The sequence below is a fragment of the Sus scrofa genome, chromosome 3 (genome assembly GCF_054392235.1).
Source record: "Sus scrofa isolate SSC_HxYL_T2T_F1_AM1 chromosome 3, Sscrofa_HxYL_maternal_Yorkshire_Landrace_v2.0, whole genome shotgun sequence".
Lineage (NCBI taxonomy): Eukaryota > Metazoa > Chordata > Mammalia > Artiodactyla > Suidae > Sus > Sus scrofa.
Genome location: NC_139385.1, coordinates 15767716 through 15791546, shown reverse-complemented (window position 1 = coordinate 15791546; position 23831 = coordinate 15767716). Strand labels below are relative to the sequence as shown.

Below are 23831 nucleotides of genomic sequence, written 5' to 3'. Positions count from 1 at the left end.
TTTCAGCCTCCCCAGTTGTGAACTGGGGAATGGCTGGGTGGGTTTCTTTCCCTGGTTGCATCTTTGATTTTAGCACATAATTGTCAGCCCTGGTTAAGGATCCAGCCCTGAGTGGACATGCACACGAAATGAATGACCTGGCTCCAGTCCCACCACGGGCTGTCCAGGGCCTCCTGCTGAACTCCCTGATCTCAGATCCTCCCACAGTCTGACTCCAGCCCATGAATCAGCTCCCTACCCCATGGCTCCCCACCTGGTGAGGGCGATGAAAAGATACGGTATTAGCTGGTAATTAAGCTATTAGCTGCCAAAGCTTAATTGCTCTCTAGAGTATTCTAAATTTTAACAGGGGACTTTTAAAAACAGAAAGCCTGAGAGATGGCTGAGATGTCTTGGAAGCAGAAGGAAGGGGGAGTATGTGTTTGTGTGTGTGTGTGTGTGGCTGAAGCTACCTTTGTAACCTCTGCCAGGATGCCCAGCAGTGAAGAAGCAGATGCTAACTTCCGCCCATGAAAGGGACAGCCCCCAGGTCTGAAGGTGGAGCTGATCTGCTCTGGCTGGGGTCTGGGTGCCAGCCTGCGTACCTTGAGCGCGCATTCTTAAGAAGCTGGCAGGAGCAGGACCAACTGTGGGCAGAAGGCGGAAGATGCTTATTGTCCTGCAGGGAAAGCCAGGCCTGGGCTGTGGCGCCGTGATTTGGGGGCTTCCTTTGGAGGTGGGGTGGGGAGGGGGATCCGCCAGGGAGGGCTGGGGGTACCAGAAATTCCTCTGTCCTGTTGTTGACTGGTTCTGGAAACTTCTCTTGGGGCTGGGGACAAGGGACTTTGACCAAGGCCCGGGGTTTGATTGGGAAGGTGGAGTATTTTTGGTGTTCCAGTTTGTTTTTTCCAGAGCAGGTTCAGTGGGGCAGGGTGGGGGGACAGGGGCTGGGGGTCCACTCACTGAGTGGCTGGTCCTGGTGGAGGGGCCCAGAAACTAGAGGGCATGGCAGGCTCAGCTGTGCCACGGATGTCAGATGGCAGCCAGGGTGGGGTCCAGGAGGCCGGCAGCATTCTGCGTCTGTATCTGAGTACCTTTCGTTGTCCCCAGACGGTGAAGCTCCAGTGTGGCCCAACTCCAGCCGGGGTGGAGGAGGCAGGGGACCAGAACCCACTCCAGAGTTCATGGCAGAATGCTGAGCACCCGAAACCAAAGATAGCGCCCCTAGCCCCTCACGTCCCTGGCATGCTAGAGAGGCAGTGTGTGCTCTGTTTGCCAACCATGCCCAGGCCACAGCAAATGTGGGAACTGACAACATCTGTACAGACTCGGCTCGCATCCCACGTGGCTGTGGCTGTGGCCAGCGGCTGCGGCTCCAATTCGACCCCTAGCCTGGGAACCTCCATATGCCTCAAGTGCGGGCTTAGAAAAAACAAAACAAAACAAAAAGATGCCTTTTATTTAATACAACTAAAATACTGTGGTCACTCCCAACAGAATTAAGAGTAATTCTTCAATGTCTTCTCCATGTCCTAATTTCCCTGTTACCTCAATTATGTGGTTTATTCAGATCAGGATCCAAATAAGGTTTACATATCGCAATTGGTTGAGAGTTCTTTTAAGTCCCCCCCCGTTTTTTTCCCCTTTCATCTTTTTGCCTTTTCTAGAGCCACTCCTGCGGTATATGGAGGTTCCCAGGCTAGGGATCTAATAGGAGCTATAGCCACCGGCCTATGCCAGAGCCACAGCAACACCAGATCCGAACCACATCTGCGACCTACACCACAGCTCACGGCAATGCTGGATCCTTAACCCACTGAGCAAGGCCAGGGATCGAACCCGCAACCTCATGGTTCCTAGTCGGATTCGTTAACCACTGAGCCACGACGGGAACTCCTTAAGTCCCTTTTAATCCATGAGACTGCCCTCCTTTTCTTTCCATGCCATTTGTTTGTTACCGAAATGGTGTCATTTTTCTGTAGACTTCTCACGGTCTGGTTTGGGCTTCCTCTCTTGCATTAAACGTTTTACATGTTTCTCGATGCTCTGGGGTCCTTACATGTATATCTGTGGGCTTGATTAGATTTGTATTCTAGTCTTCGTAGAAAGAACGCTTTTAGGTCATCTCACCTGCTTCCTGTTGCCTCAGAGCAGAAGGCATCTCATACCTGGTTGTCCCACTTCGTTGATGTTTGTTAATTAAGGTTGAGAGTTCAGTCTGATTCATCCATCAGCTGAATCTTACATCTAATGATCCGTCTTACCTCTAAGGATTTTCGTACCCATCAATGATCACTACCTAGATCTATTATGTCACTAGAGGTGGTAACATGGTATGTTCTAATCCTATCGTTCCTTCTTAGTGTATTAGTTGTGATTCCTTACTAAGAACTCTGTCTCCTCAAATGTTTGGTTACCTTACAAGACAGTCTGTATAGAAAAGGCAGAGTAATTGCTTGTTGCGTTCCTTTAAGCAATAACTGATTGTTGCCTTAGCAATTTCATTCGTATCGATTTCCAGAAGAATAAATTGCCCCACATCTGAACTCTGGATATTTCTTCACATTTGTTCCTTTGTCACTTGACATTGCTGGGAGGGTACCTGCATTCGGGCCTGATGAGAAGTCCCAGGCTGACTTTGACACTTCCTTCCCTGGAGCTGATTCCTTACAGTTAGAAATGGTATTTAGAGACCACAGTTTGAATGCTTGTGGTGCTCATTACGACTAAGTTTGATTATATTGAAGCCTTTACAGAGGTAAAACTGGGACATGCATTGTCTTGAAAGAGGAAAGTAAATCCTGAACTCATAATAATATTCTTATTTAAGTTAGATATCAGGGATTTTGTTTCACTTTAAAATTTTGTATCTGTATTTCCTTTTTCTAACGCAGAAAATCTTGATTCCTTGTGACCTTCACTAGTGTTTTCTCTGGTTTTTTTGTTTGTTTGTTTTTGTCTTTAGGATCTGTCTCAGATGGAATTTAGAATGAAAATCTTGTGTTTTAATGTAAATTGAAAAAAATTCTCTGTAGTGAAGCCAAATCTGAAATACAGTTGTTTTAGTTTGCTTTTTCTTTTGAGAAATTGCTTTACTTTTCCTTTTGATATAATTTTAAAATATGTAAAAATTCTAATGTATTTAATTATTTTGTCATTATGAATAGGTTCTGCTCATATATTGTTTTTTTCTTCTATATGGGAAGTCTACTAAGTTCTGTATGTTAATTTTACATTCCACGAGTTTACTAAATTTTCTTATTGTTTGTGATAGGTTTTTCTTTTTCTTTAAATTTTTTTTCTTCCAGTTTTATCCAGGTATAGTTGATATACAGCACTGTGTAAGTATAGGCCATACAGTTTAATGATTTTTACGTACATAGTGTCACTAAGTTTAGTAAACATCCATCGTCTCATACAGATACAAAATTAAAGAAATAGAAAACCATTTTTCCCTGTGATGAGAACTCTTAGGATTTACTCTCTTAATAACTTTCATATATAACATACAGCAGTGTCAATTATATTCTCATGTTGTACATTATAACCCTAGTACTTACTTATCTTGCAACTGGAAGTTTGTATCTTTTTGTTGTTGTTGTTGTTGTTTTCCTTTTAGGGCTACACCTACGGTATATGGAAGTTCCCAGGCTAGGGGTCAAATCAGAGCTATAGCTGCTGGCCTACACCACAGCCACAGCAACATGGGATTCTGGCCACGTCTGTGACCTACACCACAGCTCACGGCAGTGCTGGATCCTTAACCCACTGAGCGAGGCCAAGGATCAAACCCATATCCTCATGGATGCTAGTTAGGTTCATTGCCACTGAGTCACAACAGGAACAAATTTGTATCTTTTGACTGCTTTTGTCGAATTCTCACTCCCCCCCCAATCCCTGCCTCTGTAATCAAAAATCTGATATCTGTTTCTATAAGGTTTTTTTTCTGAAGTATAATTGATCTACAACAGTATATTAGTTCCTGTAATCCAAAATAGTGCTTTGATGTTTCTGTACATATTAAAATGATCACCATGATAACTCTAGATGCCATCTGTCACCACACAAAGATGGTATATAGTTACTGACTATATTCCCCACAATGTACATTTCATACCTGTAACTCATGTCTTTTGCAGCTGGAAGTGTATACCTCTTAACCTCCCTCACTTATTTCTTTCCTTCTCTTACCCCTCTCTTCTCTACCAGCCACCTGTTTGCTCTCTGTATCTGTAACTCCATTTCTATTTTGTTATATTTGTTCATTTGTTTTGTTTTTTAGAATCCACATATAAGTGAAATCATGCATATTTGTCTGACTTACTTCACTTAGCCTAATACCTTCTCGGTCCATCCATGTTATCATAAATGGCAAGATTTTGTGGTATTTTTTTAAGGGCTCAGTAACATTCCATTTTATATATATATACTGCATTTTCTTTATCCATTCATTTATGGGTGGGCATTTAAGTTGCATCCATATCTTGGCTATTGTAAATAATGCTGCAGTGAACATAGAGGTGTATGTATCTTTTCATTTTTGCATTTTTTTTTTGTATTTTTGTTTTCTTTGGATAAATACCTAGGAGTGGAATTGCTGGATCATGTGGCAATGCTCTTTTTTATTTTTTGAGGCATTCCCGTGCTGTTTTACATAGTGGCTACACCAATTCACACTCCCACCAACAGTGCACACGCGTTCCCTTTTCTCCACATTTTTGCCAGCAATTGTTAATTTCTTGCCTTTTTGATAATAACCATTCTGACAGGTGTGAGATGATATCCCGTTGTGATTTTGTTTTGCCTCTCCCTGATGATTAGTGAGGTTGAGCATCTTTTCATGTGTCTGTTGGCTCTCAATATGTCTTCTTTGGAAAAATGTCATTCAGATCTTTTGCCCATTTTTAATTGCGTGGTTTGGGGTTTTTCGATATTGAACTGTGTGGGTTCTTTCTATATTTTTTATATCAATTCCTTATCAGATGTATCATTTGCAAATATCTTCTCTTATTCAGTAGGTGGCATTTTTGGTTTGTTGATGGTTTCCTTCACTGTGCAAAACCTTTTAATTTGATGTAGTCTCATTTGTTTATTTTTGCTTTTGATTAGCTTGCCTGAAGAGACATGTCCAAAAAAAATTTACTGAGATCAATGTCAAAGGGCTTACTAAGTTTTCTTCTAGAAGTTTTACGGTTTCTGGGCTTACATTTAAGTCTTTAATCCATTTTGAATTTATTTTTGTTCATAATGTGAATAAGTAGTCCAGTATGATTTTTTGGCATGTAGCTATTCAGTTTTCCTAATGCCACTTTTTTTTCTTTTTTTGGGGGGGGTCTCTTTTGCCTTTTCTAGGGCCACTTCCTGCGGCATATGGAGGTTCCCAGGCTAGGGGTTGAATCGGAGGTGTAGCCGCTGGCCTACACCGCAGCCACAACCACGCGGGATCCGAGCTGTGTCTGCAAGCTACACCACAGCCCACGGCAATGCCGGATCCTTAACCCACTGAGCAAGGCCAGGGATCGAGCCCACAACCTCATGGTTCCTAGTTGGACTCATTAACCACTAAGCCATGACAGGAACTCCTCCTAATGCCACTTATTGAAGAGGCTCTCTTTTCCCCACTGTATATTCTTGCCTCTTTTTTTGTAGATTAATTCGCCCTTATAAATGTGGGTTCATTTCAGGGCTGTCTATTCTGTTCCATTGATCTATGTGTCTATTTTGGTGCCAGTAATTTATTTGTAATAGGTTTTCTCATGAATTCTTTGGGGGTTTTCCAGATACATAATCACGTCATCTTCAAGGAGAGATTAGTGTTATTTTGTTTCTTCCTCTCCAATCTTATGCCTCTAATTGCTTGTCTAATCATGTTGGTTAATGCCTGCAATACAGTGTTTAGAGTAGAGGAGACAGTGAGCATACAGTTGTGGTGACAATGGCTTTTTCCTGATTTTAGCAATTAAGTCTGTAGTGTTTCTTCAAAAGTCAGAGACTGGATGTTGGCTTTTGAATTGCTGGGGATGTGTATAGATTTATGTTAAGGAAATAGTCACTGTTTCCTATTGCGTTGTGGTTTCAGCTTTATTTTAGTTGCTCTGATCTCGTTCCAGTTCTTGGTTTCCACTTTGAGGAGCTACGGTTTAGGATGTTTGGCTTATGTGAATCTGAGCCAGCTCATGCAGGGACCTTGGGGCTCCTGTGACACAGCACTTGTGGGAGAATTGTGTCCCAGGTGCTTTTGAGGAACTGGTTCTAGTTTTCAGACGTAGGCTTAGGATCTTGGCTTCACCTGGGCATATATTTTATTTTCATGATTCCAGTTGGTTTGGGACAAAACAGGGAGAAAATGAACTTCTATTTTTATGTCATGCGGAAGGGAGCAGTTACTTTTGCATTTATCAGGAACTCCGTGGACGTTTCCTATGTGCTGGACCAGCGGGTTATTTTTTTATCTTTTATTTGTGCTTTTGAACAATCTTTAATGTTAAAATATTTAAGGGGATGGTGAACCATTACCTCCCAGGATGACAGCATCTGAAAGTCAGTGGATACCAGCCCAGTGGTCAGACTCCTTTGCTCATCAGTGCTTAAGCAGAGTGTGTACTTCCGTGACCATCTCACCTCTATAGAAGGAGCTCCAGAGCTCGTGCATTCCCATGAAGGCAGGACATAGCTTGGGGGCTGGTTGGATCTTACGCTATGCCTCTGACTTCTTGCTGCCAGCAAGCTGTTCCTCACTAAGCACCATGTGGCATGACTCGCCCCTCTGAACACTGTATCCAGAAGGTCCCTCCAAAAACAGAATTATATTAATGGAAACCCTTGTGCCCTGCTGGTGAGAGTGTAAATTGGTACAACCACTGTGGAAGAGTATGGAGGTTTCTCAAAAAATTAAAACAGAAGGACCATGAGAACCAGCAGTCCCACGTCTGGGTATATATCCAAAGGAAATAAAATCGCTATCTCATGGAGTTCCCATCGTGGTTAGGTGGTAACGAACCTGACTAGTATCTATGAGGATGCGGTTTTGATCCCTGGCCTCGCTCACTGGGTTAAGGATCGGGCGTTGCCATGAGCTGTGGTGTAGGTCACAGACGCGGCTTGGATCCCATGTTGCTGTGGCTGTGGCTGGTGGCTACAGCTCCAATATAACCCCTAGCCTGGGAACTTCCATGTGCTGTGAGTGTGGCCCTAAAAAGACCAAAATCAAATCAAATCACTATCTTGAAGAGATATCTTCACTCTCATGTTCATTGCTGCATTATACACAATAACCAAGATATGGAAACAACCTAAGTGTCTGTCAACAGATGAATAAAGAAAACACGGTATGTACGTACAATGGAGGATTAATAGGCCATAAAAAGAAGGCAATCATTTTTTAATGATTTTTATTTTTGCTGTTACAGTTGGTTTACAGTGTTCTGTCAGTTTTCTACTGTACAGCAAAGTGACCCAGTCACATACACACACACATATATATTCCTTTTCTCACATTATCCTCCATCTTGCTCCATCACAAGTGGGTAGATACAGTTCCCAGTGTTGTATAGTGCCCGGGATCTCATTGCTTCTCCATTCCAAATGCAATATTTTGCATCTATTAACCCCAGATTCTCAGTCCATCCCACTCCCTCCCTCTCCCCCTTGGCAACCACAAGCCTGTTTTCTAAGTCCATGAGTTTCTTTTCTGTGGAAAGGTTCATTTGTGCCATATATTAGATTCCAGATATAAGTGATAACATATGGTATTTGTCTTTCTCTCTCTGACTTTCTTCACGTAGTATGAGAGTCTCTAGTTCCACCCATGTTGCTGCAGATGGCCTTATGTCATTCTTTTTATGGCTGAGTAGTATTCCATTGTGTAGATATACCACATCTTTTTAATCCATTCATCTGTTGATGGACATAGGTTGTTTCCATGTCTTGGCGATTGTGAATAGTGTGCAATGAACATACGAGTGCATGTGTCTTTTACAAGGAAAGTTTTGTCCGGATATATGCCCAAGAGTGGGACTTCTGGATCATATGGTAGTTCTATATTTAGTTTACTGCATTACCTCCATACTTTTTCCCATAGTGGTTGTACCAATTTACATTCCCACCAACAGTGCAGGAGGGTTCCCTTTTCTCCACACCCCCTCTAGCATTTGTTATTTGTGGACTTATTAATGATGGCCCTTCTGACTGATGTGAGGTAGTACCTCAGAGTAGTTTTGATTTGCATTTCTCTAATAATCAGTGATGCTGAGCATTTTTCCATGTGCTTCTTGGCCATCTGTATATCTAAAAGAAAGCCATCTTTTCATTATCAATAACATGGATGAGTCTGGAAGCCATTACTCTAAGTCACATAAAGCAGACATAGAGTAAGAAATACTGCATGATCTTACTTCTTTGCGGAATCTAAAAAAAGTCGAACTCATGGTAGCAAAGTAGAATGGTAGTTACCAGGGGGCTGAGGGATGCGGGCAAAGGGGAGATGTTGACCAGAGTGTATAAACTTTCCATTATAAGGTGATAAGTTCTAGAGTCTTAATGTAGACCATGATGACTAGAGTTAATACTAATGTATTGTATATTTGAAATGTGCTTAAAACCAATAACAAGCTTTTCTTTATTATTTCTTTTTTGTCTTTTCTAGGGCCACACCCATGGTACATGGAGGTTCCCAGCCTAGGGGTCTAATCGGAGCTGTAGCCACCAGCCTACGCCAGAGCCACAGCAACTCAGGATCCGAGCTGCATCTGTGACCTACACCACAGCTCACGGCAACATGGGATCCTTAACCCACTGAGCAAGGCCAGGGATTGAACCCACAACCTCACGGTTCCTAGTCGGATTCCTTAACCACTGAGCCGCGACGGGAACTCCAATAACAAGCTTTTAAAAAGTGATGAATAGGAGTTCCTGTCGTGGCGCAGTGGTCAATGAATCTGACTAGGAACCATGAGGTTGCGGGTTCAATCCCTGGCCTTGCTTGGTGGGTTAAGGATCCGATGTTGCCGTGAGCTGCAGAGTAGGTCGCAGATGCGGTTTAGATCCTGAGTTGCTGTGGCTGTGGCGTAGGCCGGCAGCTACAGCTCCGATTAGACCTCTAGCCTGGGAACCTCCATATACTGCAGGAGCGGCCCTAGAAAAGGCAAAAAGACGAAATAAATAAGTAAATAAAAAGTGATGAGCAGCAACAGCAAAAAAGCCCCTCAGGATCATATTCAGTTGGAGCAAAAATAAATTTTACTTGTCAATCAAATCTGATGACGCAAGCGTGGAGGGTTTTAAGAGAGAAGGCCATGTGCAAAACCCTTGCCGGGCATGAACAGAGGATGCAGTTGTAACTATAACATGGCCATCAATAACTGTCGGATGCAGCAGGGGACACAAGGCATGAAAGATTCTCATCTGATACCCAGTGCGATCAGAACGGAGGGGGCATTTCTTGCTGAACGTTTGAGCTGGATCATAGAGTATCAGGTCTAGGAAGCACTGTTTTCTTGGGTTTTCTAGAAAGTACACAGAACTGTCTACCCCATATTTATGAATTATTCATGCCAATAAACAATGCAGGCTCATGCGCTCTGTTCATAACCATTAGGTTTTCATCCTCCCCCCCACCCCACCCCCGCTCCCATGGCGATTGTAATTTTAGATACTCCAAAAGGGACCAAAATCTGTGAAGAACTGAGTTTGCCCGTGACCTGTGCACCCAAGTGGATGCTCAGAGCCTCAGATGCTGGAATGATGAGGTTGACCAGTTCCCCCAGATTGTATGCGTATGTCCCCCTTCCTCAGGGGCAGGTGCCAGATCCATTTAAGAATATAACTTGGTGGTACCAAAGAGGGGAATCAAAGTCTCCCCTCCCAGATACCCTCAGGGATAAACTGGCTCTTTAAACTGAAAGAGCAGGAGCGGCCTCTTTCTCTGGTCCGTGTGTTTCGTCTGTGTCCTCAGCTTGATTCTGAGCTTCGTGGGTCTGTATCTATGATGAATTCACTTCTGCCCCTCCCCGCATTTCACCCTGGGGTCAGCCCAGCATCGTCTGAGCAGAGTGGGTGCTCAGCCACTGCCTGCTGGGGGCCAAAGGAAGGAATGAAGAAGGGTAGTTAGTGCATGTGGGACTTCCTCTGCGCCATACACTTCACACACATCCTACAGAGTAGGTGATATTATTATCGGGCCCATTTTGCAGGTGAAGGAACTGAAGCACAGAGAGATTAAGTAACTTGGCTAAGATCACAGAGCCCGGAAGGGGCAGAATCAGGATTTGAACTGCACTGTCTGACTCACCTAGCCATGATCTTAACTACGTGACATGTCCCCCCCTCCCAACGCATCTCAGCATATTATGGGTTGGTAAAAGTGATGGGGTCAGGGGAGTACCTTTTGAGGATAGACCCACGGTGGCATCACATTTTGGGTCACCCAGAGTACCTCACATGGGGAGATCCGTGCTCAGGGAACACTTTCATGCTGATGGAGATGGATGGGTCGTTTGCTGAAATTAAAAGCTGAAGAGGACACTTGTTTTTTTAGTTCATTTTGTTTTGTTTTTTATTTTTCTACTGTACAGCAAAGGGACTCAGTCACACATGCATATATACATTCTTTTTCTCACATTATCTGAAGAGGACACTTGTATGGGTCCAGGAACTAGCCCAAAACTCTAACTTCAAGACTTGGAGTTCCATGGTGGCCTAGTGGTTCTGAATCTGGTGTTGTCACTGCTGTGATGCAGCTTTGATCCCTGGCCCACAGCAAAAAAAAAAAAAAAAAGACTTGGGCTCAAAAACCAGCTCCTGGCCTTCTTTCAGATGACGATAACAGCTGGCAAATGGACTCAGAGCAGAAATTCTGCAAATTAATTGTCCTTAGGAAACTTATCTGGAAGTGAGGCAACCAGTTAATTTGGAGACAAAGAGTAATCTCTGTAGGTATTTACTGTGGGTTCCAAGGCGTATAAGGCCACGGGCGACTTGGGAGTTGCACGTATGCTGGCTCCGTCCTTGAGAAGCTCCTAGTGAAACGGGGAGATGCAGGCCCATCTTCTATCCAGATGCCAACTTAGGGTGGCTCATTCACTGGCTATGGGGCGGGGGGGGTGGTAGCCAGTCCCGGCTTGTAGAAGGCAGGTTGGCTTCCCCTGTGGGGTGTCAGACCAGCCGCAGCTGGAAGGGAAGCATCCCGGTGAGATGCCTTCTGGCTGGAGGAGCCAACTCCCTTTCTGGCTGAGGGCCCAGCCCCTGGCCTTGTGTTTCCATGGCACACCTCGAAGGGCACCAGCGGCCAGCTGAGCAGCAGGAGCACTTGTTCCTGATGGGGAACTGCCCCTGAAGCGCCATGCTCCCCTGGAGCTACCAGCTGGTTCCCAGGAATTGTGTGCATTGGGTTCTGAAGCCACTGTGACCATCAGCTTGGACTCCCTGGCTCCTGGCAGGTGCCATCACCTGCCATCTTGGCATCCAGACTGGCTTTGGGGGCTGCCCCTGCCCTGGCATCCACTCTGCCTGGAGGGAAGTGATGAGGGCGGGCACTCAACGTACTTGAAGTTCTTGTGTATGATAAGTCCCTTTGGAAACCTGCCTTTGCCGCCAATCACAGCTTCCGTGGTGCTGGGACTGTCATGGCAACTAAAAGCCCATCTGAAAAGAAAATGTCACTTCTCTTTTGCATTCTGGGTGGAATGGCACGGGAAACTTGTTTCTCCTTTTTAACTTAACCCGATAACTAGAGACTAAAAGAGTGTAGGTGAGTGTGCGGCATGTGTGGGTCAGCGGGCGCTGTAGTGTGTGTGAACAGGTGAGTTTGTGTGTGTGCGCGCGAGAGGGTGTGTATGGGTGCTTGTGTGGTCGGGGAAGATGTGTACAGCTGTGTGGTTGTGGGGTGAGTCCTCCCTGTGTATATGTCCAAGGTCAGGGGCTGACTTCGGGGTTGAGATCACAAGGCAGGCTGTGAGTGTTTGAAGACTGGTCTGTGAGCATGGGTGTGACAGCGCTGGTGTGTGTGTGTGTGTGTGTGAAGACAAGTAGTGTGGGGGGAGGTGAGTCTGCAGGCAAGTTCTGCAGCATGCGTTATACACTGCATGGATGTGTTACACTCTTATTTGGTGAGACGAGGCTTCTGGCTTCGGGAAGCTTTCTCTCCATAGGGTAACCATGTGGTCCCAGTCTTTGGGAGGTTCCAGCCCAGTTCAGGAGATGGAGCCCCCATGGTGTGGCAGGGCCCAACTCCATCCCCAAACTCAGAGAGCCAGAGAGTCTGTAGATCCGACACCATTTGGCCCAGCCCTGACCTTGACTGTGGGGACTTCTGCTCCAGGTGCAAGTCACAAAGCACACAGACAGTCTGAGTGCCCCTCAGTCATTCATTCTAGTAACTTTCGTGTACAGATTTACAACAATCACCTGCGCGCACACCTCTCTATGACTTCCTGTCTCCTCAGACCCTTTAGGGAGCCTCATCTCCGACGGGCTGGCTTCTCTAGGAAGATACTTTCCTGCCACGGTCAGAATCAGGAGGCTGGACAAAGCATAGGGAGACTTCCCAGGATGCGATATGCAGGGGCCAAGCTGGAAGCAATGGAGACGCCTGCCTGCTGCTTGGAGAGTCCGCTGACCACTGCTGTGTGTGGACACTCCCAGGGGCCAGCTTTCCCAGGCAAGGGCTCCATCCAGGGGACCAGGGCTTGGTCATTCTGTCACTGAGATTCTTCCGTTTGGCCGCTCTGTACTTCGCCTCTCTGGCGACTCTCTGTGTTATTCTTTTTTTTTTTTTTTGTCTTTTTGCTATTTCTTTGGGCCGCTCCCACGGTATATGGAGGTACCCAGGCTAGGGGTCGCATTGGAGCTGTAGCCACTGGCCTATGCCAGAGCCACAGCAACGCGGGATCCGAGCCACGTCTGCAACCTATACCACAGCTCACGGCAACGCCAGATCCTCAACCCACTGAGCAAGGGCAGGAACTGAACCCGCAACCTCCTGGTTCCTAGTCGGATTCGTTAACCACTGCACCACGACGGGAACTCATCTCTGTGTTATTCTTAATTCTTTAAACTTCAACATGGAACCAAAGAGAACCAATATTGATTATAGGTTGATTAAATAAGTGTTTTCTCTTTTCTTTTTTGCTTTTTAGGACTGTACCTGCAGCACATGGAAGTTCCTAAGCAAGGGGTTGAATCAGAGCTGCAGCTGCCAGCCTACACCACAGCCACTGCAATGCTCTGTCCGAGCTACGTCTGTGACCTACATCACAGCTCACGGCAAGGCCGGATCCTTAACCCACTGAGCGAGGCCAGAGATTGAACCCGCATCCTCGTGGATATGATTTGGGTTCATTTCTGCTGCACCACAGTGGGAACTCCCAGTAAGTGTGTTCTTGATCACCAGTAATTTTCAGGTTGTCCCTGCCTGGGCCCGGGTGACACAACCTGCATCTGAATTCTTCCCCAGCTGGAGCTTTTCTCAATGCAGTGTTGGTGGGGAATGGGGGTGGGGGACGGAGGCCGCGGATGACAGTGGATGCAGGCACGTATGAGGGGGGCCCCAATCCAGCCAGATCCCTTAAGCTGAGCCGACTCATAAAGGACAGGGAGGGGTTAACCAGATGTTGGGGGTGTGGGGGTGTGGGGGTATGGGGGTGTGGGGAGCACAAGTCACTGCTTGGTGACATCAAGCCAACCAAGAGGCTCCCCATGCGTGGGAAGCGAGTCTAGACCAGAGGTGGTCAAGGGACACTTCACCTGGGATGCCCTGGGAATTAGGATGAGGTTTCCCTGGGATGCCGAGCAGCATTACAAGCTTAAGAGCTTTGGCAAGAGTCCCCTCCATTAGACTGTGTAACTCTGCCTCGCCCCCCGCACTTTGTTCCTCTGGCTCTGTTGATGTCAACGACAAGGAAACAAATTATGCTGGCAAGGTGCTGGGCTTTCTTGCAAGTGGCAGTTGCGTTGGCTGTTGTCGCTCCCTCCAACACAGCTAACGCCACAGCAAAGCCCCCGGGAGCGTGAGTGGAAAAGTACCTGTAAATATGAAAGTCGCTTAAAGGCACATGATTGGTTTGTTGTGTAATACCCCGTGGTGACATTGAGGCCTTATTAATAACTAAACATCTGTCACAACTGTAATTATATTTCTTGTGCCAGGATTGTGTTTCTACCATTGTCCTGCTTAACCACGGAAGGGAGGGTGTGAATTATTTAGGCGACTGACTGTGAGTAAATAATCCACCAGCCCTGTGCAGGCAGTAAGTTTCTGTCAACTCCTTGCAGAGTCTCAGTGTCTCCGCTGACGTTCCCTTGATGGGCTCACAAATCTTTCTGAGAACATCGCCCTGGACCCCCCGATGCGGCTGCCCGAGCAACCCGGAGCAGGGAAGCCTGAGAATGAGGAAAAGGGGGGCAGAGGAGCCCCTGGAGGGGGAGAGGAGCCGCCGAGGAGCCGGGCCCCCGACTTCCCCACTTGGCAAGTCTTCTCCCCCAAACCCCTCCCGGAGAAACAAGCTTTCTCGAATGTTTACTCGGGACTTGATTGTTTTCGGCCCGCAGGTAGGGGGTGGTGTGGGGGCCGGGAGCCTTTGTGCCAAATGTCTGGGCGGTGGGGGGAGGGAGAGGAGACCCCCTGGACCAGACGACCGGGGAGGGGTCCCCCGGGGATGCACATCCCACTGGGACAGAGATTTGGCGATTTGTCTTGAGCTTTGAGCCTTAGCAGGTTTCCATGGATCCTATACCTGAGATGTGAGGGCAGGTGAGGGGAGGGGTTTGAAAGCTGGCTCTGTCAGGGTCTGACTAGGTGGGAAGGCGTGCTCGGTAGGAAAAAAGCAACAGATACCATGTAGAGACTCGGTACTACGTGGCAGCCTGGAAGCAGGGGCTTTGCATAGAGAGTTGCAATTAATCTTCCCTATAACCCCGTACAGGTGTTATTAACCCCATTTTCATAGGAGAAACGGAAGACAACCAATAAGCAACATCTCATAAGCCAGATCACGCAGGCACAGGTAAAGCCAGGACTCCTACCCGGGTGACTGAATCCCAAACGTGTTCCCCACCAGGAGATTACCCAGCCTCTCCCCAGGGATAGGCGAGGAGGTCGGTTCAGAGCGAAGGGTTTTATGGGTTCCAAGCCGCAGGCTCCCCGACGTTGATCCCACTTTCTTTCCCCTGGAGACACTCATGGCTGTAAAAACTCAAGGGGAATTTCAACTCTGGGTGGTTTTGTAGAGAAGGAAATTTTGCTCTCTGTGATGCTGGCATCGAGGAGTGGGTCTGTGGTGAGTCCTTTAAACGGGTGCGTTCTGCGGTGGTCTCCCCAAGGCTGTTTGCAGTGGGCTCTCCAGCCCTCTCTGTCACCAGCTCCTCATGGGGCCGTGAGTATTTAAGGTCGGGGCCCGTGAGTTTAGAGTTAGGCTTATGCGAGAATCAAGGAAGTGGCCTGATGACTCGAGTTCCTGATTTTCGGCAATTTCTCTCGGGAGCTGGTGGGCTGGACTGCAGGGACCAGTGCAGGATGCTATGAGACTCTCCAGAACCGTCTTCAACACAATTCATTGTTTGGGAGATCCAAGGTGGGAGCTGATGGGCTCCCTGGCCAAGGGCGTGCTGACCCGGAGGAGTGAACTCTCACTAGTGGGACAAAAGCAGTGGGGTAGATGAAGCTGGCCGGGGGCTTTATCCACTGGAGCGGAGTATGGAGAGAGACGACATGCAGAGGCAGGGACGGAAGGGGTAGGACCCACTGTGCCTCCTCCCAGCCTGTCCTCCTGCTTGTCAGGGTTGCAGAGTTCCCCAGACTGTCTATTCCTGTCTTTGCCAAGGTGTGGCCAGGTTTTCTCTCGATGGATCTGGAGGAGATGACCTGTGGCTGGGGACCTTCCTTCTATTCAGTTCCCTCAAGGGTCTCACAAGGGCCCACAGCAATGGATCTTTGCTTGTCTGGAGCCCATCAAGATGCTGCCTCCTTGGGCTCGAAGCCTGAAGGGATGCTCTTCCCCTTTTGTCCATGCTCTGAGATCTGGAGCTCTTTGGGCCAGGTCTGGAGCTGACTCATGAATGGTCAAGAGACCCAGGAGACCAGGCATCAGAGAGGCACTCAGGTAGCTTCAACAAACCAGGGCTAAGTAAACAACCCATCACCATTGTGCTTGCTGCTCCAACCCAATCCAAAGGAAGCTTTTCTAATATGGGGAGAAATGGATGTGCACTATTGATATAGGAACTAAAAATAGCCCATGTTCCAAACAAAGTGTTTTTTAGTATTTTGAAATGAAAACGTGTAGACAAAGCAAGGATTTAGAATGCATGACTCATTAAATTGCTGACTCTGAAAGCAATGGAAATTCAAAGGGAAATTTTCTCTCCCCATTTTTCCCTCCCACCCCTGTTCTGAATAGCTTATTAAAAGAGGCTCTTCATAAACAGGACCCATAAACTCCTCCATGATTTAAGGTCCTGCACAGTGAGAGGCAGAAGGAACTCAAGTTTTATTGCCTGGTTACTAAGCTGGCTTCCCTTGTTAGACTGGAATCATCCACCAGAGCTCCCCTGGCCCGCCCATCCACATATCTCCTCCTTATCTTCCTAGCAGGTGTCCAGGTAGTTCTGTGTCCTCACCATGGTCACTGCTCCTCCCTCCCCAATGCCCCCCTCTGGTGGACCCCCGCAGCACTCCCCTCAACATCCCTAATGAGGATGTTTTGTCAACAAGCATTAGGTCTGGGGGCTACACTAGGGGAGTGTGCACACTGTATGGTTCCGTAGAAGGATGCAGCAGTGGGCACCTCCATCAATTCCCCGGGAGTCTCAGGCTCATTCTTGGGTTGAATGGAAGGGCTTGGTCTCATCCGTGGTGTTCTGTTTTTTTTTTTTTGTTTTGGTCGCAAAAACCTTTCTAAAATAAATCTTCTGGGGAATCCCGGTACATAAAACAAACAAGAAAAGACCCATTCTGTTTGGAGCAAGGTTTGTGTGTGCTTGGAATGGTGGGGAGACCCTTTAGAACCCCTGAGATGAACACTGAGATGGTTCACTTGGAGGGACAACTGGTCGACCTACATAGCCCAGTTCCTTGAAAGCTATGTAAAAACCTCAACACCGACCTGTCCTTATTGTTATCACCTACTTTTTTTCCAATCACCCCCATGCTCCTTGAATATCTTAGTGCTTGTTCCGTCTTAACATCTGCTTAGAGTCCTGATGTCATAAGAGGAAGCCAAAACCATGTGAATCCGTGTGGATGATGAGGCAACATTTCCGCTTCCTGTTGCTTTCACTTCATTTGCACAGAGCTCACACTGGAATAGCCCCCTCTTTGACAGCCCCCGTGGTCGTGTTTACCACTGCTATTCACATTTTAGGATGTGGACCACACAGAGGGAACATCTTACATGGAAACGGGACATGGCTCGGTGACCCTACATACTCATAGCCTTCAATTCCCATGGGTCCCCAGTGGGACTCAGGTTCTTCTAGGGGACAGGCGTCCTCCCCCTTCTCCGCCATGACTGTTTCAGCCCCTACCCACTCATGTAAGAATGATGCCACGTCCTCATTCCCACCAAACAAAAGCCCCAGGAAGAAATTTCCCCAACTTCCTGAGCCCCTCTCTGTCATCTTTTCTGCATTCCAGTTGATCTTCCCTCCTCCCTGCCCATCATAGTCGGGGAGGAAGCCTTTCACCAGTTCAAGGGCCACCCGCCTCCATCTGCTTAGACATCTGTTTCCTGCCATTGTCTCTTCAGGGACCTTATTCCATCAACTCTACCTCCTCGGTTATTCTTCAACCTCTTTCTTCTTCCCCTAAGCATAAACATTTGTTCTGATGTCACGTACCTTTTTTTAAAAAAAAGCTGATAGTGAAATTTTTTTTTAAGGGCCACATGCATCCACAACATATGGAAGTTCCCAGGCTAGGGGTCTCATCAGAGCTGCAGCTGCCAGCCTACACCATAGCTATAGCCACGCCAGATCTGAGCCCCGTCTGCCACCTACACCACAGCTCCTGGCAACGCCAGATCCTTTACCCACTGAGCGAGGCCAGGGATCAAACCCACATCCTCATGGATGCTCGTCGGCTTCAGTAACCACGGAGCCACCACAGGAACTCCCCAGCTATCCAATTTGAGGGTCAGATAATCTTAGCTGAGAAACTTTTAATCATTCTTTCACTCTCCTGGAGATTGTCAGACCCTCATCTCTTGGAAATCTTCCTTTCACGCAGGGCCTATTTACTGCCTTCGTGATTCTTCTAACAGAACCTATTCCAAAATGATGACAGAACATCAATGTTAATAAATAAGCAGTCCTCCAAAAGTGCTTCCTGATCGGTAAAAATCAGATGATTCTCCATACTCTCTCTGCCTCTTAGAGAATGTCAATGCATATGAAAATTTTAGCAATGCCCTACAGCAAAGAAAATGGTTTATCTTTGCATAACTCAGCTTTTTCAAGCATAATGTGAGCCTGGAACCCTGGGGGTGAGTAAATATACGTGTGTGTGTGTGTGTGTGTGTGTGTGTGTGTGTGTGTGTCAAAGCCAAGAAATCATCTACTAAGTGTTTATTTCCTCTTCCTAGAACACGCCTATTTTTATGCAAATGATATGTAACTGGCATACCCTGCGCATGGGGAATGTTCCATCCATATGCATGGAAACATTGCTAATCCGTGCGCCCAGCTTTGTGCTGGGTGTTGGGAATGGAGATGAATAATCTCTTTTATTTTACAGTTTTTAGGCTCATGGAAAAGCTGGGTTAACAGCCACCACAGTGTTGATGTGTTAGGATAAATTCACACACAGAGCATGCCTAGGAGCATATCAAGGAACACACACACACCCTGGAGTTCCCATCGTGGCTTGGAGGAAAACAAATCTGACTAGCAGCCATGAGGACGCAGGTTCGATCCCTGGCCTTGCTTAGTGGGTTAAGGATCCAGCATTGGCATGAGCTGTGGTGTAGATCGCAGATGTGGCTCAGATCTGGCATTGCTGTGGCTGTGGTGTAGGCTAGCAGCTATAGCTTCGATTGGATCCCTAGCCTGGGAATCTCCGTATGCTGTGGGTGTAGCCCTAAAAAAGACAAAAAAAAAAAAAGGAACACACACACACACACAGAGGCAGTTGTATAGTTCCTGAGTACACCATTCACTTATAAAACAAGAATACAATGTGAATATCACCCCCTGAAATTGTTCAGTATAGCTTGAATAAATAAACGTGTGTCTATGCCAAATAGGAATAGTTTGTTCTCAATCATGTGGTCACCTTGCCCTGCACGATTTTTTTCACTTTTTTTTTTTTTAACCCACATCCTTTTCTCTTGTACTTTGATTGATTTCACCAGGCCCCTCTTGATGGCTGTTTAGGCTGCTCTGTGTTTGCCTTACAAGCAGTGTCGCAATGAGCATCTTTGTCTCTTTATCCCTAGGAACTTGTGCACGTGTATCTAAATATAAATTTTCTAGAAGTGAAATTTCTGGGTCAGAACGTATACACTTTTTTCTTTTGCGAGATTTGCCAAATTGCTCTCCAGAATTAGGTAGCAATTTACCCAAGGGAAGGGCTTCTGAGGACAGGGGACACCGGAGTGGAGGGGAAGGAGGCAAGAGAGGAGAAGAGCTTGAAGGTGATAATGAAGGGAGTGGTGTCTCTTAAGAAGTGACGGGACATGGGATCAAGAACACAGTCTTCCGGAAAAAAATTCCATATGCACAGCCGAGGTGTAAATTCTGGACTCCACAGAAAATATTATAAATGACCTTACCTGAGAAATTTCGATCACTCTTGCACTCTCCTGGAGATTCTTTGACCTCATCTCTTGGAAATCCTCTTTCCACGCGGGATCTGTTACTTTGTACATGATTCTTCTAATAAAACATCACACAGCTTGATGATTAACATTGATATTAATCAGAATTCCTCTAGGCGTTCCCCTCATGGCTCAGCAGAAACGAATCTGACTAGGATCCATGAGGATGCAGGTTCGATCCCTGGCCTCGCTCAGTGGGTTAAGGATCTGGCATTGCCGTGAGCTGTGGTGTAGGTTGCAGATGCAGCTCAGATCTGGCGTTGCTGTAGCTCTGGCGTAGGCTGGCAGCTATAGCTCGGATTTGACCCCTAGCCTGGCAACCTCTATACACCGTGGGTACAGCTCTAAAATAGACAAAACAGGAAAAAAAAAATTTCATCTAAAAGTGCTCCCTAATCAGTAAACCAGTTGGCCGCTAGGAACCCGATTTCTTTGGAAGAGCTTTGAGTAACAGGATTCTAGATACTTGTTCTGCTGACATTTGCCTGCCGGATGCAGCACTGGACCAGAGCATATCTGACATCATAGGATAAACGGGGTACATATTCCTGCAACTCCATTTTGCCTTGTGGCAGGTAATCTAAGACAGCTTAATATCAAAACGGTAGTTCCCGTTGTGGCGCAGAGGTTAACAAATCTGACTAGGAACCATGAGGTTGTGGGTTCGGTCCCTGGCCTTGCTCAGTGGGTGAAGGATCCAGTGTTGCCGTGAGCTGTGGTGTAGGTTGCAGATTCGGCTCTGATCTGGTGTTGCTGTGGCTGTACTGTAGGCCAGTGGCTACAGCTCCTATTAGACCCCTAGCCTGGGAACCTCCATGTGCCGCAGGAAGCGGCCCTAGAAAAGACAAAAAGACAAAAAAAAAAAAAATCAAAACAAAGCTCGATATATTCTGGTGCAAATACTGGTTTTTAAGACGATGATCTTGAACTTCAACAGCAGGTTCTTGGCTGGAGCTGGAGGTGTTTTGGGCTATGACCCCATCATTCTCTAACATCAGAAGCCCTTTTATGGAAAAATGTAGAATCTCTGGGACAGACCAGATTCATCTAGCACACTCCCTGTGTTTGTATCAGATTTTAATTTGAGCATTTTGCTTCTCTTCGGAAAGTGGGGCAGTGGCTTCCATCCCCTGAGAAGCTGGCCGCCAACAGAAAACAGCACTTTCCCTCAGGGTTAAGTCAGTCCTGCCCATCGCAGAGTTCAAAGGGGACTGGAGGGACATAGAGGCTACTCAGGCCTGTCCCACCGGGTGCCCTGTCCCCACAGGAGCCAAGTCCAGCTCTCCCTCCACGGTCCATTTGGCGACCTTTGTAAGACCCTTTTCCTCCCGAACCTCTTGTTTCTTCTTAGTTCGGCTACTACTGCTTTGCAGCAAACTGCCCCAAACTCAGTGGCATAAACCAACAAGCATCTTCTGCTCATGGAGTCTCTGGGTCAGGAATTCCGTGGGGATGGCTAGTCTCTGCTCTGTGATGTCCAGTGCCTCTGTTGGAAAGACTCAGACCGCCAGGGGCTGGGATCATTTGGTCACACGTGTGTTTGGCTCCTGGGCTTCCATGGCTGAAGGAGCAGCTCAGCTGGGGGCATCTACATATGACTTCTCCACACGGCCTCTGCTTGTCCCAGCATGGCATCTGGCTTCTAAGACAAGCATCTAGCGACAAGCCTTCCAAGAGCACCAGCTGGGCCCCAGTTGGCCTTTTATGACTTGGCTTTTTAAGCATCACTTGAGGCATATTTCGGCAGTCAAAGCAGTCGAAATGCTAGATTCAGGGAGCAGAGGCATAGAAAGTGTGGGCGTCCTCGCTATATCAGGGGCGAGGAGAGTCAGAGACTTTGGGGACCCCTTTATAAAACTCCCACACTTTCCCTTCACGGATCCTGGATCCTTCTGCCACCTGCTTCCAGGGATGCAGCTCATTCAGCATCTGCTGGATTCCTGCTGGGGGGCCCAGAAGAATAGGATGCTGGTGGGGGGGGCAGTCAAGATAATGGACTTTCCTAGTGATTTGAGAATCGTGTGGGTACCTCGGAACACTATGATGTTAGACAAGTGTTTGTTTCTCTTTAAATTATCTTAGTATGTGTGTGCCAGGCTCCAGGAGGAGAAAGGACGGGGAGGAAAGACCCACTTTGGCAAATACAGGAAGGTCAGTCACCTGGGCAGAGACAAGGACCAAGACAGGACTTCAGGAAAATTGATAAAGTATGTTCCAGGAGGGAGAGTGGGCTAGGCCACCCATTCGTTATGCAGGCGGTCTGCTCCACAACTCTAGGGGGCGCTTAGGGTAAGATCAAGCCCTGGTCACACAGAGCTTTGGTGGGACTAATGTAAAGGCAGTCAGTGGCTGGTACCCCTCTGCTACCGTTGGTCGAATGTCTGTCCCATTCCTTTGCCAGGGCGAGCTTCCCACACTGTATATGAGGGAAACAGGTGGGTCTCAGGTCTGTATGTGAGTCCATCCACCTGCAGCCCCTTCCGCCCCCATCTAAGAGCTTAGCACCCTCTCAGCCCCACGCGGCTTCACTTCTGGTCCACACCTGGGACTCGGGGACCACCGTAGCCTCTCAATAAGCAGCAGCTACCAAGTCGCCAGCCCCTGGAGGGGTGGTGCTGATGCAAAGGCATGACTTCCTTTGCCTTCTCTCGAGTCCACACCCCATCGTATCACACAGCAGATGGATCTAAATCGCAGGCTTTACTGAAGGCTTGGGAACAACCAGGGGATTTCAGTGTAGGGGAAAATTACCACCTACTAAGAAATCTTAGAGTCAGAAAAAATAAAAATATTTTTGGAGGGACTTTTCATGTGTGCATCCCTCCGGCAGTCTGGTAAAGCCTGTGAGTTATGTTTTTAAATGCATGAAATAGAATCATCAAGGGAACAATAAAGGAAATCAATTATTTTTAAGTACAGTGTCAAAACATTAAACAAAACAAATGGGTGAGGTAATAATACATATGCTTTCTTGTTGATGCATTAAATAATAAGATCTAGCAGCAACTGTAATAAGTATCATAATTTTGAAATACTGTTGTTGTAAGCATAAACAGCATTGGGAGGTAATTCTGATGTCTGGAACCTGGTAGGAAAATATTGGTGCCAGAGTCACAGTACTGCTAATTCTACTGCATCATGTGGCTTCTGTTCATAACTGAAGGAAATGCCGGATTCCTTTTGAGATTGATGAAAATAAAGGTATTTTCTTTCCCATCCGAATTCATGGGCCCCTTGATGTCTATCCTCAGGCTGCCAAAGGGTGAAAATCCCCCAAGACCTCTGTTTGATGCATTTCTTTTTCTTTTTTTAATTCCTTTTTAGGGCTGCACCTGCAGCATATGGAAGTTCCCAGGCTAGGGGTCTAATTGGAGCTGCAGCTGCCCGTCTGCACTACAGCCACAGCAACGCCAGATCTGAACCGTGTGCTGCAGCTTGCGGCAACCCCAGATCCTTAACCCACTGAGCAAGGCCAGGGATTGAATCCGCATCCTCATGGATCCTAGGTGGGTTCTTAACCTGCTGAGCCACAGTAGAAACTCCTGTCTGATGCATTTCTTCATCCTGTTCCCTGGGTTCTTTTTTCAGCCCTTTCCCGGGCAAATCCCTAGTTCTTTTTAGGAGGCCTCCTCCCTGGCTATGGGACCCAGATCCCTCTGACTTCTTCCCCCAAGGAGACAACCCATAGTACTCAGTGCTTCCTAACAGTAGGTAATGGGAAGAACACTTTGGCAAGTATTACATGGGGTGCATGTTAATATGAAGACTGAACCCAAGTCAAGGGACTTCTTCTTACCCCCGGGCAGGACAACAGGTGTTTGGCTTCTTGGGGAGACACTTGGTTTCCAAGCCAGGCTTCGTGGGCAGAGAAAACTTGCAAGATTAAAGGTTCACAGGGGAGGCTCCGTCCTTTGGAATCTTCTCCTCGTGTGAAGAAGGCACTCCTGACCACCTTTCAGGCTTAATGGTGAAGCTGCAGCTGGGAAGGAGGAGTGAACGGCCCAGGAGAAGGAAAGGAAACTTCTCTCCATTTTCGGATCAAGGGTT

General features: G+C 47.1%; 2 protein-coding genes across 5 annotated transcripts in view; both read left to right on the top strand.

Annotated features, from left to right (window-relative positions):
• TYW1 (tRNA-yW synthesizing protein 1 homolog (S. cerevisiae)) overlaps positions 1–16916 on the top strand; it is a 254780-nt gene extending 237864 nt beyond the window's left edge. The window contains exon 17 of the transcript XR_014840300.1: positions 14248–16916. The gene's annotated coding sequence lies outside the window, so the exon portion shown is untranslated. The remainder of the gene's footprint in view (positions 1–14247) is intronic.
• Positions 1–23831, top strand: part of CALN1 (calneuron 1) — a 476409-nt gene that overhangs the window by 36324 nt on the left and 416254 nt on the right. For 2 of the 4 annotated variants that reach the window (XM_085016961.1, XM_085016962.1), the window contains exon 2: positions 14248–14440. The exons of the other annotated variants lie outside the window; for them this stretch is intronic. In XM_085016961.1, the coding sequence (XP_084873087.1) occupies positions 14322–14440 (119 nt within the window). In that variant the 5' untranslated portion in view covers positions 14248–14321. The remainder of the gene's footprint in view (positions 1–14247; positions 14441–23831) is intronic. 4 annotated transcript variants of the gene reach the window in all.